The sequence below is a fragment of the Littorina saxatilis genome, linkage group LG10 (assembly GCF_037325665.1).
Source record: "Littorina saxatilis isolate snail1 linkage group LG10, US_GU_Lsax_2.0, whole genome shotgun sequence".
Lineage (NCBI taxonomy): Eukaryota > Metazoa > Mollusca > Gastropoda > Littorinimorpha > Littorinidae > Littorina > Littorina saxatilis.
This window is the reverse complement of record NC_090254.1, coordinates 32,703,789-32,721,344: the sequence shown is the minus strand read 5'-3', so window position 1 is coordinate 32,721,344 and position 17,556 is coordinate 32,703,789. Positions and strand designations below refer to the sequence as shown.

At 41.3% G+C, this 17,556-nt stretch overlaps 1 protein-coding gene across 1 annotated transcript in view; it reads right to left on the bottom strand.

The window, feature by feature from the left end:
• Positions 1–2,927: 2,927 nt before the first annotated feature.
• The window catches only part of LOC138978612 (heparanase-like), a 41,521-nt gene continuing 26,892 nt past the window's right edge, over positions 2,928–17,556 (bottom strand). The window contains exons 9-11 of the mRNA XM_070351374.1: positions 5,108–5,220; positions 3,419–3,556; positions 2,928–3,153 (exon numbers count right to left, since the gene is read on the bottom strand). Coding sequence (XP_070207475.1) covers positions 3,000–3,153; positions 3,419–3,556; positions 5,108–5,220 — 405 coding nt within the window. The 3' untranslated portion in view covers positions 2,928–2,999. The remainder of the gene's footprint in view (positions 3,154–3,418; positions 3,557–5,107; positions 5,221–17,556) is intronic.

Sequence of the window (17,556 nt, the reverse complement as noted above, 5' to 3'; positions counted from 1 at the left end):
ACACCACTCTGGTCAGAAAAGTGTTCCTTGTTTTATCTTGCATAGACTTCAGTTCCTTTCGCGTCGTGAGGTTGAGGGTCAGTTCTGAAGCGAGCGATTTTACTACCTCGAGGTTGTAGTCCCTTTGTAAGGCAAACCTCTCAGCTTCAGCCAGCTGATGTTCGACAGGTCCCGCTGTATTGCTCTCTGTTCTTATACTGTCACTGCCACTGTCAATGGCCACACACGTGGAGTCAATGGACTGCTGCGGAGTTGGCCCTGGAATGTGTGAAATTCGGCTTCGTGATTTACGTGCTTCGGTGTGTGACAATGTGTACTCTGTCACCAAAGTTATTTTAAAGTTACTCCCGGTCATTTCTTTGTCCCTCTATCTGTCCCTGTTTAATTATCTTCCCCTGACCCAAGTTGTGTCTCCTGCTAGGAGTATTGTGTGTTGTAGCTAATCGTGGGTGTGTATGGAGGCTGGTTTTTGATTGGTTGACTGTTTGAATGAGTGCGCGCGCGAGAGGCAGAATGAGAGCGTGGGCTTGATGAGTACCCGGTGTGATTTCGAAGTGTTAGGACGTGTCAGTGAGCGTATCTTGGATTGTGATGTTCCAGTTGTAGTTGAACGATGTTCGTGGTTCTGTTATAATCAAGGCAAGGAGTGTAGTTTAATGGGCCATTATAACCGTATTTTGGCGAAGGATTGATTCGAGGATTGTTGAAGGGACTTTGTGTACACGTTTTAGGGGTCCGCCTAAACTACGCGCCAGCACGCGCTAGCACGCGCTACCTTGAACCATAGCACTTATATACTTTATTTTTATATTTCTAGTTAGTTCATCGTCCATTCTCACATAATACAAAATTTCAAACTTCAATGATGAAAAATACGGAAGTTATGACGAGTTTAAGGAGAGCTAATGCACTACTCTCAAATCCGACGATTGTCGGACATGGAGCCACGGCCTTAGGATAGCTCTCCTATAACGCGTCTTAGCTATCGTAAATTTTATCACTGTCACACTGAACGGTTTGAAATTTTGTATAATGTAAGAACTGACGATGGAATGACTAGAAACATACAGATAAATCAAAAACAGCTATGAATCTCAGTAGCGTCCACTTAAAATTGGTAGCGCGCAGTTTTAGTCACTGCCGGATTTTGTCGGACTTGAGAGTAGCGCATTAGCTCGCCTAAAACCCGTCATAACTACTGAAATGTTCAACACTCAAGCTTGAAATTTTGTATTATGTAAGAATGGACAATGAACTATATAGACTATAAACATAAATTATGTAAGTGTTATGGATCACTGGGTAGCGTCTACTTCAAAGTGGTAGCACGCTGTTTAGTCAATCATAGAGAAATCGTCGGATTTGAGAGTAGTGCATTAGCTCTCCTTAAACTCGTCATAACTTCCGTATTTTTCATCATTGAAGTTTGAAATTTTGTATTATGTGAGAATGGACGATGAACTAACTAGAAATATAAAAATAAAGTATATAAGTGTTATGGTTCAAGGTAGCGCGTGCTGGCGCGTGCGTTTTAGAGTTGGTTTTACATCAGCGAAGTCACTTTCGACCGGGATCGTGTTTCAAGTTCCGACGAGTTGTGTGCGGCTGTATATTGAGGAAAGAACTACACTGCATTCTGGTATATATATTAAAATAAAAGTCACGTTACTACAACCCCTGACTTGGCGTCTCTATGTGAATGCTTCCTGCCTGAGCACCCCTTCTTCTCCACCTCCCACCCCCCATCACAGGTGTTTACAACACAGCTCGCCCTTCCCCCCGCGGGTTAGGGGGAGTCCCATATTGGTTGGGACGAGAAAGAGCCGCTAATATCCACTTCGTTTCAAATCATGCAACCGCACCGAATATGCATACCAGCGCTCATTGGTTAATAACAGGATATTCGATGATTATTTTCCCGTGGGTAGCTTCCCTTCGCTGCACAATATTTACATATGTTTTAGACCAATGAGCGCTGGTATGCATATTCGGTGCGGATGCATGATTTGAAACGAAGTGGATATTAGCGGCTCGCAAACGAAGATTCGTCCAAATGATGGTTAAAAACAACCTGCAAGGGACAGAAGCTGAAAATTAAAGGTACATACAGTTCAAACAATCATTCAACTGTATTTATTTGACCTTACACAGACTGTAGGAAGAGGCAAACCGTCTTGAACAATATTTTTCCCCAGGAAGCGACTCCAAGAACACAGAAGACTCGAAGGTGAGTGACGTACCTTGTAGTCTTTCTGTGATAGTAGTAGTCCAGTGGACGATACCTTCCGCCTGTGTACCGACTAAGCTATCTCCCCGTCATGGTATAAGGGAGAGAACCGTTCGCCCATTAATGAGGCGGTATACGCCGGGAGTGAATTGTTTCCTCCGGATGTTAGGCATATTGATCAAAAAATAATTATTTTTGTAGATCAGTGGTGTTAGGCGGGATAAGGGAGAGAACCGATTGATCAATGTTTGAAGCACTGATCTAAAAGTGGTGTAAGAGAGACAACCGATTGATCAATGTTTGAAGCACTGATCTAAAAGTGGTGTAAGAGAGACAACCGATTGATCAATGTTTGAAGCACTGATCTAAAAGTGGTGTAAGGGAGAGAACTGTTTGATCCACGTGTTCGGCAGGATAAGGGAAAGTATTGTTTGTTTCGTGATGGTTGCGGGAGCAGGGGAGATAACAGAGGGAAGTATGAAAAATGAAAAAGACACAAAACAATAATATATTCTTCGGCATGCAAACTTAGTTGTAAGAACATTGTCTGGCGGTGCCTTTTTCGGGGTTAACATTTGAACCCTTGACCTCATTTACTTGACATACACACGTGTGAAGATACGGTTTAGTTTACACATGGGCGGTCTCTGTCACACATGTAGAGATAAACATATATGCGCTTTTAAACACAAATGCCCGATTCACTCTCACGAGGTCACTGAATGACATATTTAATTCGACCAGAAAGCAAAATAGAACAAAGATCACAATTTCAGTGTTTGCAAAGTGCAACATTTGCATGCGGGAAGACAACAAAGCCAAAGGACCTGGCTGCCATAGCAACCGATCCTGTATGGGTTGTCGGATTCAAGGGGGGCAATTGTCCGTTGTTCAGCCCTAGTCGCTTCCCGTTCAGTGCAACAGTTCTAGAAACAGAGAAAAAGAGAAAAGAAATTAGTACGGTGAGCAACACCTAATACACAAATGTGAGATACTCAATTCCAGTGGACGACACACACACACACACACACACACACAAACACACACACACACACACACACACACACACACACACACACACACACATACCCACACACACACACACACGAACACATACATACACACACGAAAAAACCACACACACACACACACAAACACAAACACACACACACAAACACACATAACACTGACTTTGAGTTGAGTCCGTGACTGTCACCAGGGGTCAGCAGGTACACTTGCATCTGCTGACCTTGAAACTGGCTGAAGGTCAAGCTTGCACCATGGTTCTGAAGGTTAAGGATGATGACAGTGACCGCCCCTGATGGGTTGCTTACATGTGACACAGATGATGCATCATGTCAAAAACGCATGTCAGGTTGAAATTGATCAGTTATAGCAGAAGCGTGTTGCTGATGGCTATTGCCCAGACAAGTTCCCATACAGAGAAAACACATCAGAGACATAATAGAGTAAATCCTGTATTAGATTGATAACCTGGGCATTGGGTGTTGATGCTGTAGATTATTGTTTAAGTATGGTTCAGTACAGCAGAGGTATACAGTCTAATTCATAGCTTGTAAGATGTGTGCATAGCGTATCTAAAATATAATATGAATTTCTATCAAATATCTCCCAATTTCTTTGTTTTTGGTTGTGCATTTGTTTCATTGTTTCCATTTTTGTGTGGAAAGGGGTGGTGGTAATTTAACTGTTTTCCATTTCATTTCTATCAAAATGTGGTCAAAGGATTATGTAAGGGGTGCACGGTGCAGCTCCCTGCATCCAACACTGTCTATAAATACTGACTGGGCGTGGTTGGCGCAATGGGCGTACACCCATAGCGTGTCCTCTCTACAAATACTGACTGGGCGTGGTTGGCGCAATGGGCGTACACCCATAGTGTGTCCTCTCTACAAATACTGGCTGGGCGTGGTTGGTGCAATGGGCGTACACCCATAGTGTGTCTTCTCTACAAACACTGACTGGGCGTGGTTGGTGCATGCAATGGGCGTACACCCATAGCGTGTCCTCTCTACAAATGCTGACTGGGCGTGGTTGGCGCAATAGGCGTACACCCATAGCGTGTCCTCTCTACAAATAGTGACTGGTGGTGGTTGGCGCAATGGCCGTACACCCATAGCGTGTCCTCTCTACAAATACTGACTGGGCGTGGTTGGTGCATGCAATGGGCGTACACTCATAGCGTGTCCTCTCTATAAATACTGACTGGGCGTGGTTGGCGCAATGGGCGTACATCCATAGCGTGTCCTCTCTACAAATGCTGACTGGGCGTGGTTGGCGCAATAGGCGTACACCCATAGCGTGTCCTCTCTACAAATACTGACTGGACGTGGTTGGTGCATGCAATGGGCGTACACCCATAGCGTGTCCTCTCTACAAACACTGACTGGGCGTGGTTGGCGCAATGGGCGTACACCCATAGCGTGTCCTCTCTATAAATACTGACTGGGCGTGGTTGGCGCAATGGGCGTACACCCATAGCGTGTCCTCTCTACAAATACTGACTGGGCGTGGTTGGCGCAATGGGCGTACACCCATAGCGTGTCCTCTCGACAAATAGTGACTGGGGGTGGTTGGCGAAATGGGCGTACACCCATAGCGTGTCCTCTCTACAAATACTGACTGGGCGTGGTTGGCGCAATGGGCGTACACCCATAGCGTGTCCTCTCTATAAATACTGACTGGGCGTGGTTGGCGCAATGGGCGTACACCCATAGCGTGTCCTCTCTACAAATACTGACTGGGCGTGGTTGGCGCAATGGGCGTACACCCATAGTGTGTCTTCTCTATAAATACTGACTGGGCGTGGTTGGCGCAATGGGCGTACACCCATAGCGTGTCCTCTCTACAAACACTGACTGGGCGTGGTTGGCGCAATGGGCGTACACTCGTAGCGTGTCCCACGTGCCTGCTGTCACTTTCAGCACTGAGCCCTGGATCAGGCGTTTGTGCAGCAGTGTCGCGTAGTAATCCTACAGAATCATCAGTGTTTTTAACAATATACGTTTGCAATAAAATGAGTAAACAAACAAACAATCAAACACGCTAACAAAAAATAAGTCGCGTAAGGCGAAATAACTACATTAAGTCAAGCTGTCGAACTCACGGAATGAAACTGAACGCACTGTATTTCTGCACTAAGACAGTCCAGCTTCGTCAATCCCCGCGAGAAGGAAATCGCTCACCTCCCACGTGCAAAACGCATTGATATGCACACGCCAGAATAGCGCGGTAGCGTATTGTGCTAAGCAGGAAAGCGCGCTTTTCTGTATTCGTGTTAACTTTCTGATCTTGTTTTGAATACAACCTATCATATCTATATGTTTTTGGAATCAGGAAACGATAAAGAATAAGATGAAATCATTTTTGGATCGATTTATTAAATTAATTTTAATCGTAAGACTAATTAATCTATTTTCGTTAATTGTGATCACATTTTAAAAGTAAACATGACATATGTATATATTTTTAGATTCAGAATGTCATGAAGAATACGATGCAATCAATTTGAAATCTGTTTGCGAAAAATCGATTTTAATGACAACTTTAATGAACTCAGTAATTAATTTTTAAGCCTTCAAGCTGAAATGCAATACCAAAGTCCGGGCGTCGTCGAAGATTACTTGACCAAACTTTCAACCAGTTTGGTTTAAAAATGAGAGCATGACAGTGCCGCCTCAACTTTCACGAAAAGCCGGATATGACGTCATCAAAGACATTTATCAAAAAAATGAAAAAAACGTCTGGGGATATCATACCCAGGAACTCCCATGTAAAATTTCATGAAGATCGGTCTAGTAGTTTTCTCCCCACACACACACACACACACACACACACACACATACACCACACCCTCGTCTCGATTCACCCCTCTACGGTAAAACATTTAGTCAAGTTTTGAGGCGCGTGAGGCGAAATTACTACATTATTTTAGTCAAGCTGTCGAACTCACGGGGTGAAACTGAACGCACTGTATTTTTTCATCAAGACAGTACAGCTTCGTCAATCCCCGCGTGAAGGAAATCGCTCACCTTTCACGTGCAAAACGTAGTGATATTGACACGCCAGATTAGCGCGGTGGCGTATTGTGCTAAGCAGGAAAGCGCGCTTTTCTGTATTCTTGTTAACTTTCGGAGCTTGTTTTGAATACAACCTATCATATATATATATATATGTTTTGGAAATCAGAAAATGATCACGAATAAGATGACATCATTTTTGGATCGATTTCTTACATTTTAATCGTGCCGCCTCAACTTTCACGAAAAGCCGGATATGACGTCATCAAAGACATTTATCCAAAAAATAAAAAAAAACGTCTGGGGATATCATACCCAGGAACTCTCATGTAAAATTTCATATAGATCGGTCGGTCCAGTAGTTTACTCTGAATCGCTCTACGCACGCACGCACGCACGCACGCACACACACAACAACCTTCCCATTGTAACTTTAGCACTTCCACTCTGGGTAGGAGCCGATCGAAGCTCGAAAAAAAACCCGCACCCCTTATGGGATTCGAACCACGATCTCCCGGCCCGCAGTCCGATGCGCTAACCACTGTGCCACGGGGGCCGGTAGCTAGATTTTTAAATTAAAACTAATATTTTTGTTGTTTTTATGTTTGCTGACATATATTGGATTTTATGCTTTTGTATCAGTCAGGTTTTGTAAATCAAGCTCAGTTTTTAGAAAAAAATCTTCTCTTAGAACTTTGATATTAAAAAAAAGTAAATGTTGTGGTAGTAGTGGTTTTTGTTGTTTGTTTTGTCCACCAAGGCTCCATATTCCTTCAAAATACATGTATTATCATTCTGCTACTATGTTGTGCTGGTTTCGTGTCTAACTTACACCACAAAATGTAAATAACCTGTACTTCTTTAAAAAAACTTTAAAAAAAACACTTTTGCCTTTAAATCATACCCTAGCCTGTGTATGCTACAGTGGAACTCCTGTCTCAAGACTTTATTTTAAAACATAACGTCATAACATTTATCATATATTCGGGATCAGCTCGTTACTCCCCCGGCTCGTTACTCCCCCGGCTCTTTCTTTCTTTCTTTATTTGGTGTTTAACGACGTTTTCAACCACGAAGGTTATATCGCGACAGGGAAAGGGAGATCAAATACCTCAGAGCTGGAACATTTCGTTTTTGCCGCATAACAAGCAGATTTCACCACTTTGATGCATCCACTGATAGGAAGTGTTAAATATAATTATGCTACTCTATCATCAGGAGTACATAATTATTTCATCTATACGGGCCTTATCCCCGAGTACGCAGTACTAGGGTCCAACAGATTTTAATTGGGTGTCTGTGTGTGTGTGTGTCTGTCTGTCTCGACTTAACAGCTTATTGCTGGGAAACTACTAGGCGCAGCTCGTTCAAAAGTTGATACACTAACTTGATAATAGGTCCGATTGATCGTATTAAAACTTCATAATGTTACCTGGGACCTAAATGCCAAATAATCCACAAAAACGACTCTTAACGGTGGGCGCGATTCGCGGTGGGATAGAACAGCCGTTCGGCTATAGAAGAGCCGAATACGTCACACAGTGACGAGAAAAGCATGATTTGCAAGCCAGCCAGCGGGTGCGGGGATTTGGTCTCGGCAAAGAAACAACAATGCAGTGTTTGGTCTCGGTGAGACTGAAAGAGAGACAAGAGAGCACGAGAGAGAGCGACAGGGACACACAGTGTCAGTGATTCAAGATGGTGGCTTGGTGGCCAAAGGGATCCGGGTTCGAATCCCGGCATGGGCGGTCAATTTTTTTATTTTTTTAAATTTTTGTTTACTATTGTTTATTATGAACGTTTTAATGTTTTATTTTACTCTAATAATTTTTTTAATTGTGTAAAATAAAGAAATATATATATATATTTTTTTTTTAATCCACGTGCACAAGACAAAAACTTTCATACTGTGCCAAAGTGATCCGGGTTCGATTCCCGGCATGGGCGGTCTATTCTTTTTTTCTTTTTTTAAATTCTTGTTTACTTTTGTTTATTATGAACGTTTTAATGTTTATTTTACTCTAATAATTTTTTTAATTGTGTAAAATAAATAAATAATATATATATATATATATTTTTTTTTTAATCCACGTGCACAAGACAAAAACTTTCATACTGGGGGAGCGAGCCAGTCTGAAGAGTACTCGGGTCCAGCGCCAGCGTTTTTTATATTGTCCGTTTTTGCGAATTGCGTCAGAGCTGGAACAAACCTAAGCTCCGCCCATTTTGTTATTGCTCAGAGCTGGCACATCGATTAAACTAGTTAATTAATTTTGAGAGAAATCTAGAAGCAATCTGAAAAATGTTTTGACGCCAAAACATTGCTTTTACATTGGCCCAGCTCCCCATTAGGGTTTGGGTGTTCTGTGTTAGTCTGTATCGAGCATAACCCCGAACATGCGCACAAATCTCCACTTTTTGACATAAATGATCAATTATTGCGATATATATATATATATATATATATTCATTGTAGCATCTAGTTGCCTACATTTGGTAATACCCAAAGCATTTGTGAACGTTTCAAACCAAAAAGTATAGTGGAACTCTGCTTTAGACACCTAGTCTTTTCATGCTAAAAAAAAAAAATAAATAACCTTCCCCTACCCTACCTCCCCGGTTTTGTAAAGAAAATCTGGCCTGAAGTCTTTTCATGCGCAAAAAAACCCACAAAAACAAAAACATTCTAAGCTTTCTGTCTGTGGCGGTTTGTAATTTGAATAACGACATCCAATAAAGTCTACCAATTACGTAATTCCTTTCTAAGCTCTCTGTCTCTGACGGATACATTTGAATAACGACATCCAATAAAGTCTACCAACAGCTGCGAAAACTTTTAAGAAACTTGAAACTCATCAAAAGGAATGAGTTGCACCTTGGGTCATTTCGGTCCTGAATTTCCCGACCTGAGCCAGGCAAAGCAGGAAAACAATACAACGTAATTCCTTTCTAAGCTGTCTGTTTCTGACGGTTTGCATTCGAATAACGACATCCAATAAAGTCTACCAATTACGTAATTCCTTTTTAAGCTCTCTGTCTCTGACGGATACATATGAATAACGACATCCAATAAAGTCTACCAACAGCTGCGAAAACTTTTATAAGAAACTTGAAACTCATTAAAAGGAATGAGTTGCACCTTGGGTCATTTCGGTCCTGAATTTCCCGACCTGAGCCAGGCAAAGCAGGAAAACAATACAACGTAATTCCTTTCTAAGCTTTCTGTCTCTGGCGGATTGCATTTGAATAACGACATCCAATAAAGTCTACCAACTATCAGCTGCGGAGACATTTGTCTCAAAATAATACGCCGAGAGGCGTTAAAGTTCCCCTTGGTTTGTCCCTGTCAAAAAACAAAAATTGGGATTACTGCATGGTAGCTTTTTTTGTACTACCACGCATATGTAACGCTATTTTGATAAAGTTGATAGTATTTACAGCTTTCCGGTCATATGTCCGGCTATCACTCACTTTTAGGTGGCGGATGTCCAGATATAACACGTGTTTCAGAATCTCTATTTTTAGCTGTGTAACTTTCAATAATTAGTGTTTTTACTTTTTTTTCTCAACAAGTATTCTTAAAGTCTAACACATGTTTACACTCGCACTCCGTGTCTGTAGCTTTAGAAATAAACAAGTCCAGATATAACACATATTTCTTTGCGGCAAATGTCCAGATATCCCCCCTCAGACACGTATGTGTGTATGTATGTGTGTGTGTGTGTGTGTGTGTGTGTGTGTGTGTGTGTGCGTGTGTGTGTGTGTGTGTGCGTGTGTGTGTTTGCGTGCGTGTGTGGGGCGTGTGTGTTTGTTTGTGTGTGTGTGTGTGTGTGTGTGTGTGTGTGTGTGTGTGTGGTGCGCGTATGTGTGTGTGCGCGTGCGCGTGTGTGTGTGTTTGCTTGAGTGTGTGAATTGTGTGTGTGTGTGTGTGTGTGTGCTGTGTGTGTGTTTGTGCGTGCGTTCGTGTGCGCGTGTATGTGTGTGTGTGTGTGTGTGTGTGTGTGTGTGTGTGTTTGTGTGCGTGAGAGAGAGAGAGAGAGACAGAGACAGAGACAGAGACAGAGACAGAGACAGAGAGATTCCCATATATCCACATTAGGAGACGAGAATGTCAGCATCTGCGTATGTATCTATGCATGTAGTGACGCAGGTTACCGTTTTTGAACACATTTCAGAATAATGCTGTCACAAATCACACAATGCTCGCACGCACCGAGGCTGGTTACGAAAATATCACGTTCACGTGAGCCAAAATAGAGCCCCATTTGGACATTCAGACACCAACTATTAGCTTTAAGTTTCTAATGTCCATGGCGTGTCGTTCAAGTTAAAGTAAAGATACATCCCTTCTCGTGTAAACTATCATACAAACCAACGAAGATACACCAACAAGAGCACTTGTACGTGTACACACACAGACACAAATGAGCTGCCTGGCATTTTTTTGCGGGGGGTGAATTTATTTTGTAACCAATGCTAGTTTCAATCGGGGATTTAAAGTGTAACTAAACAAGCAAAAAGGAAAAAAATCGTTCAGCAAACTTTACACTTTGATATGAAAAAGGGCCTCAAATACTGTCGAACTGCGAATTTTTTTTTCTCTTACTCTGACACTGTTTAACGGACATGTGAAGTGCGCACCAGGAACGACAATCTTCTTAGTTTACATGATTAATGCCCTTAATTTTTGGTTCTGGTACTTTCAGTTCCGGCTGTTGTCATTAATCTACCAAAATAAAAGATCAAACGGAGTTTTCCATTTTTATTTCATGGTTTAGAAAAATATTGCTTATTTTCTGAAGTCAATCGTTTTCGCGAATCTTTCTTTGATTCTAAAAAGTCATTTCAGATTTTTGAAATATAGTTAACGGTTAGTAATTACAAATATATCGTAAACAAATATATCGATAGGTTTTGGTAAGAAGACGCAGGTACAATGAACGTGCTACCAGTATTTTTTGGTAAGTAAGGATGCATTTCTTTGCTGTAAACACATTTACAATGCACATTTAATCTGTTTAGCAACATAAACGAAAGCATGGTACAGTGCCGCTTGTTTGTGGTCTATCTTTTCGCGGCAGATGCGTAACAATTAGGGTCTCAGTTGGAAAAAGCTGCTCGGAACCAGAGCAGATTTGGCTTGGGTTCTTTGAGTGTGAATGGTCGACGAGTGGCTTGACATTTTTAACGAATCATTACTGTAGCCTACTTGAAACCATCATCTGTTTCTGAATTTGTCATCAGTTATGATTGAGCAGTCTCATAGGAATCGTCCATAAAATGTTAAACCGAAAAAGGGCAGACGATTCTGAATCACACAGGCTGCTGTACAAAATCAGATCTAAAACGATATTTTGAACTGCGACGTCTGCGTAAATGCCCTGTGACGAAATACCTTGTCCTGGTCATGTGTATATGTTACAGGGAATAACAAAATTTACATTTTATGTACCCCTGTCCCCCACAGTTCGACTCTTGCCTCACAGCTGCTCGTAGTGAAATAGAACATTCCTCGTTCATATCCTGTATATTGTGCATGGAATATGTGCAAACATCAAATTGATTTCGTGAATATTTGCCTTGGAGCACCCCACTTTTAACCACAATTGTGTACAGGCCTTTGTCGTCTTTGTCTTTGATTATGCCAATCAAGTTTCTTGGGTCAGATCTCCCACGGTCAACTGCTGGTATTGGGACTGTCACCGAGTCTCCAACTTCAGCTTCAGGAAATATTCGCTTGCTTCTTTTCACCATCCTTTCAGCCTGATTTTCTTGCGCCTGATAGGCCCTTTTACGAGAGACTAGTATATTGAGAGAGAGAGAGTAAATAAGCAGCTTACCTCATGCTGTAGTAAGGACGTTGGAAGTCCAGGCACGATCGTTGAGGGTGCAGCCTCTGGAGATCCCAGCACGATTGTTGAGGATGCAGCCTCTGGAGATCCCAGCACGGTCGTTGAGGGTGCAGCCTCTGGAGATCCCAGCATGAGCGTTGAGGATCCAGCCTCTGGAGATCCCAGAGCAGCCTGCAGGTCATCCTCACTTTGCAGTCGTTGAAGAACTTCATTTGGGATGCTGCTTGAAGTAAGCCCGATTTTGGCATCAGCACCGAACAATGCAGCAAATGGTGTTTGCTTTATACCTGAGTGATAGCTATTGTTCTTTTGAAATTGTACAAACTTCAAACCCACTGTCCAGTTTGTTGTGCTGTTGTCGGCCATCCAAGTTGTCATCATGTCCTTAATGTCGGAATTTGCTCTTTCAACAGACCCCTGTGACTGGGGATGTCGGGGCTTCCCGTGGACAAGAACCAAATCAGGCCACAATTCTTTTAGCTCAGTGATGACTTTGGCACAAAACTCGGCACCGTTGTCACTTTGAAGAATTTGCGGGGCTCCGAAGAGAAGGAAAATGTCTAAAAGTTGGTATGCCACCTCTGCTGCTCGTTTTGTTGTAAGGGCTCTAAGCACGCAAAACTTGGTAAGATGTTCCTGGTAGACCATAACCCATGAGTATCCTCCCTGTTTAAGTGACTGATAGTCAATTAAATCCACTTGAGATCTTGATCCAAACGACTTTGACAGGAGAGGCTTTACAACAATGCCTTTAATCGTAGGTCTTCTTTTTTTTTCCTGACACTGAACGCACAAAGACTTGAACAAAGTGACACTGGCCTCTGTTATGTTTGCATACTTTTTCCCAGCCTCTTTCAACATTTTATCACGGCCACCATGGCCAGTGACAACATGGATGCGCTTTAAAACATCGTACATTTCCTCAACAAATATGAAGTGTTTAGGTTGCTCAGTTTCGTCCTTTCGCTTTAGAACGAGTTTGGATACTTGCCCACAGGTAAGAATTTCATACCTTCTTAGAAGGTGCCTTTGATGTTGGGTTTTAGTAGCTGTTGTTGCTGCTGCTTCCTTCACTTCATCTAAAATTCTGTGGTACTCATCTCTGGTCATAAGTAATCTATTTGCTTTGTCCTTATTTTTTAGCACTTCCTCAAGAAATACTTGTTCTTTCGCGTCCATGTTGCTTGATATGAATCACAGACTCGACTGACTTTTTCAATTGAACTGAATCTGCCCGAGGAAAAATCAAAACACAAACACCGACAACAGTTCACGAAATCATTCTGTATTTATCAAGAGAGTGAGTAAAAGTCAAGAAAGAACTCATTTCCAAGCAAAAGATGGTTTTAAAGAGTGATCAAAGCTCACTGATATCGAATTTATTTATGATAAAATGTACACGTCTTTCTGTTTGTGTGTTTCAAACTAATCAGGGAATAAGTCAAAAAAATGACCTCCCATTTCAGGGAATAAGCTAAATCCCTGATTTTCTCAGGGAATAAGCTTACTCCCCAGTTGAAACAGGGAAGAGGCCTATTCCCTTAAAATTTCAGTGATTAAGCTTATTCCCTAAATGTTCTTATTCCCTGTAACATGTACACATCAGCTTCTATTGGGAAGATCAGTATTTTATATTAATCACAAATGCAAGATTAGAAATAGTTCTGAAGATCGCCTTTGATTTCAGTTTTTGCGGCAAACTAGCAGATCTGTCCAAACCGGCATCGTTTCATGGTTGAAACTTGAATAATCCCAAATAGATCTGAGTGGGGGTACGTTTTATAGTAGTTCAATTTTTTACGGCAGTTTTATTTAAAGATAGTGTAGTGGATGTCTCTGGTGAAGACTACAGTTATATGATTTTTTTGGTTATAATATTAAAATGATTGTTCTTTATTTACACAATTGAATAATTTGTATTTATTTGTTTGCAGATGACGGCATACTGAGTGCTCCAAGAACCGCCTGCTGGCATTTTGTATCTTTTCCGAAGACGTCGAGGCAAGCAGAAGTCACGGTCCTGGCCACACACACACAATGACATGAACAAGAAATGATATTTTTTCATGGGCATATCCAGTATTAAAAATGTATTACCATGCAAACGCAACGATTAGAATTTAGAGAAGGTTATCGGTCACACACACACACACACACACACACACACACACACACACACACACACACACACACACTGGGCGGATCCGGAGGGGGGGTTCCGGGGTTTTCGGACCACTTAGGAGCCGGCCTTTGTATTCTAAGTGACGATTTTGGAAAGAAGTTGGCTAATTAGTTTGCTCAGGTTGCGCCAGATCAATCAATTGTCCTTGTTTTGATTCAAATTTTTCTTCTTAATATATTTACTTTTTTGGAAGGTGTATTAGGGGATGTTTCTTGGCTTAGATTGATCCATTTTCCTTGTTTTTATCAACATTTGTCGGACCCCCCCCCCCCCCCCCCCCCCCCCTCCCCAAGGAGGTTGAACGCTTCGCGTCTTCAACTAAACGCCTCGCGTCGTCGAATTGTCCCTAAAAGAAATGTGGAAACTCCCCCTTAAAAATGATGTGATCCGCCCCTGCACACACACAAACACACACAAATAGAGAAGTAATAAATGGAGTTTTTCTTTATTTAAATTACAATCAGATGTGGTCGTACAACAGGCACTGTAAACAAAACCTAGCATGATATACCACTTGTGTGATGTTTCGGTCAATATCTTTATTTTCCTTTCAGAAATACAGTGGCGTTTTGAATGTCAAGGGAAGTGATACAAATGCTGCAGCGGGCTATCAAGAAAGCGAACGCGAAGGCAAACAAGGTAAATATCTACTTCTGACATTAGTTTACTTGTTAAACAGGTACCTAGGTTTATGTGAAGCACTACACATGTTCTAACAAGTTTGCGTTATTCTAAATCAAACGACTAGGATAGATGACAGACACAACGACAAACACATTCAATTCTATGTAAAACATACACAATGCGCACGTTAACAAGCTGGCCATAACAATGTGCCCATCGTGCATGAAGTGTGGCTTTGGTCGTATCAGTAGCCGTGCTTTGTCTGCGATGTTAAAGCGACGATTTAGCAATGTTGTTGTTGCTGCTGCTGCTGCTGTCTGTTCTTGTCACGACATCTTGCAATATAACAGTTTTTGCACTCCTGATTCTGAGAAGAAGCTGTTTAATTGTGATATCAGGCCTAGGAACCCCTGATTTTCACTTGGAGCATTCCCAAAGAAACTTGGCGTATGTTAAGAAAAATGAGTGTACTCCACTCTTTGTCTTTTGTTGTTCGTTGTCGTTGCATGTCTACCGTTCCACAGCCACCTAGTATAAGTGCAAGTGTTAAATGACGTATTTCCACAAAAGACTTGCAGAGAATCATGTGATGCCAATGACAGGTAAGGACATGTGGTAATATATACTACGTTTTGGAACCAGGGAAAATGCAGCACAAATTATGTATCAACCAAATTGATTGACTTGTGCACCACGACAAAAGTTTTCTTTGATCTTTGATCCATAAAAGGTCTTTTGCCAGAAAAATTTCTCTGAACTGCAACATCAAGTACCCTGCAAGTTGTCACACATTTACATTATTGAAATAAAAAGAAAACACACCAGTAACCAGGTTAGGTACGTTAATATCTATAATCAATATCTCGACACGTTCCTGGTTACTGCCTTCTTCGGGATGGTAAGCTGAACATTATTGAACAAAATAATCGGTTTAGATTGTATACTTTGATTCCTGAACGAAGAAGCAGATGTACTGCATACAACTAGGACTGTAAGATCAGCTTTTGCCTGAAACACACACACACATACACAAAACAACAGGATTTTAACAAACTTATAAAATTAATGGAATGTCATTGTATGAAGCCAGAACAATCACTAACTTACACAGTTGATCACACAATTACCCATCACTGAACAATAAATCGAAGTCGAGTGCATTCAATGGCTAAAGCAGTAAAGGCTTTGAAAAAAACCTCATCACAAAACATCCCCCCCCCCCCAAAAAAAAAAAAACACACAAAAAAACCACCACAATTAAATAAATAAAATAAAACAGGTTGTGTATATAGCGTAGTAAACACCATGCAGGTACAAGCAAAGATTTGACAGTGATTATCCTTGTTTTATATAGCACACATTTTCTAGTTTTAATCTCTCTCTCTCTCTCTCTCTCTCTCTCTCTCTCTCTCTCTCTCTCTCTCTGAGTCTCTGGAAAGTAATTCATTGACCTGTGGGTTATTTGCGTTTGTATACACATTGGTGATTCGTAAACTATGTTGAAAGAGATTGTCAAACAATATTATATGGGGTGTCTTAAAAAATATGTATATCAACTAAATCTGTCATTAATATGATTATTATCAGGCACACGGTTTTAACAAAGCTATGTCACGGAATGCAACATAAGTGGCTTAAAAAGTCGTGTTTTTGTGTGTGCAGGATATTCGCTAGGACAGGACCTCAAGCTGAACCAGCACAACAGCGATGTATTCTTCCATGGCTTCCACAAAAGTCTTCCACCTATAGCGGGCATTGCATACAGATAGTCCAAAGAGGGTTAGGGTTACCCTAACCCTCCTTTTTAAAAATTTATTTTTTAAATTATCAATTTAATTTTGATAATAATTTTTATATATTTAATTTTCAGAGCTTGTTTTTAATCCGAATATAACATATTTATATGTTTTTGGAATCAGCAAATGATGGAGAATAAGATAAACGTAAATTTGGATCGTTTTATACATTTTTATTTTTTTTTACAATTTTCCGATTTTTAATGACCAAAGTCATTAATTAATTTTTAAGCCACCAAGCTGAAATGCAATACCGAAGTCCGGGCTTCGTCGAAGATTACTTGACCAAAATTTGAACCAATTTGGTTGAAAAATGAGGGCGTGACAGTGCCGCCTCAACTTTCACGAAAAGCCGGATATGACGTCATCAAAGACATTTATCAAAAAAATGAAAAAAACGTTCGGGGATTTCATACCCAGGAACTCTCATGTCAAATTTCATAAAGATCGGTCCAGTAGTTTAGTCTGAATCGCTCTACACACACACACACACACACACACACACACACACACACGCACGCACGCACACACGCACGCACATACACCACGACCCTCGTTTCGATTCCCCCTCGATGTTAAAATATTTAGTCAAAACTTGACTAAATATAACAAGTCGCGTAAGGCGAAAATACAATATTTAGTCAAGTAGCTGTCGAACTCACAGAATGAAACTGAACGCAATGCCATTTTTCAGCAAGACCGTATACTCGTAGCATCGTCAGTCCACCGCTCATGGCAAAGGCAGTGAAATTGACAAGAAGAGCGGGGTAGTAGTTGCGCTAAGAAGGATAGCACGCGTTTCTGTACCTCTCTTTGTTTTAACTTTCTGAGCGTG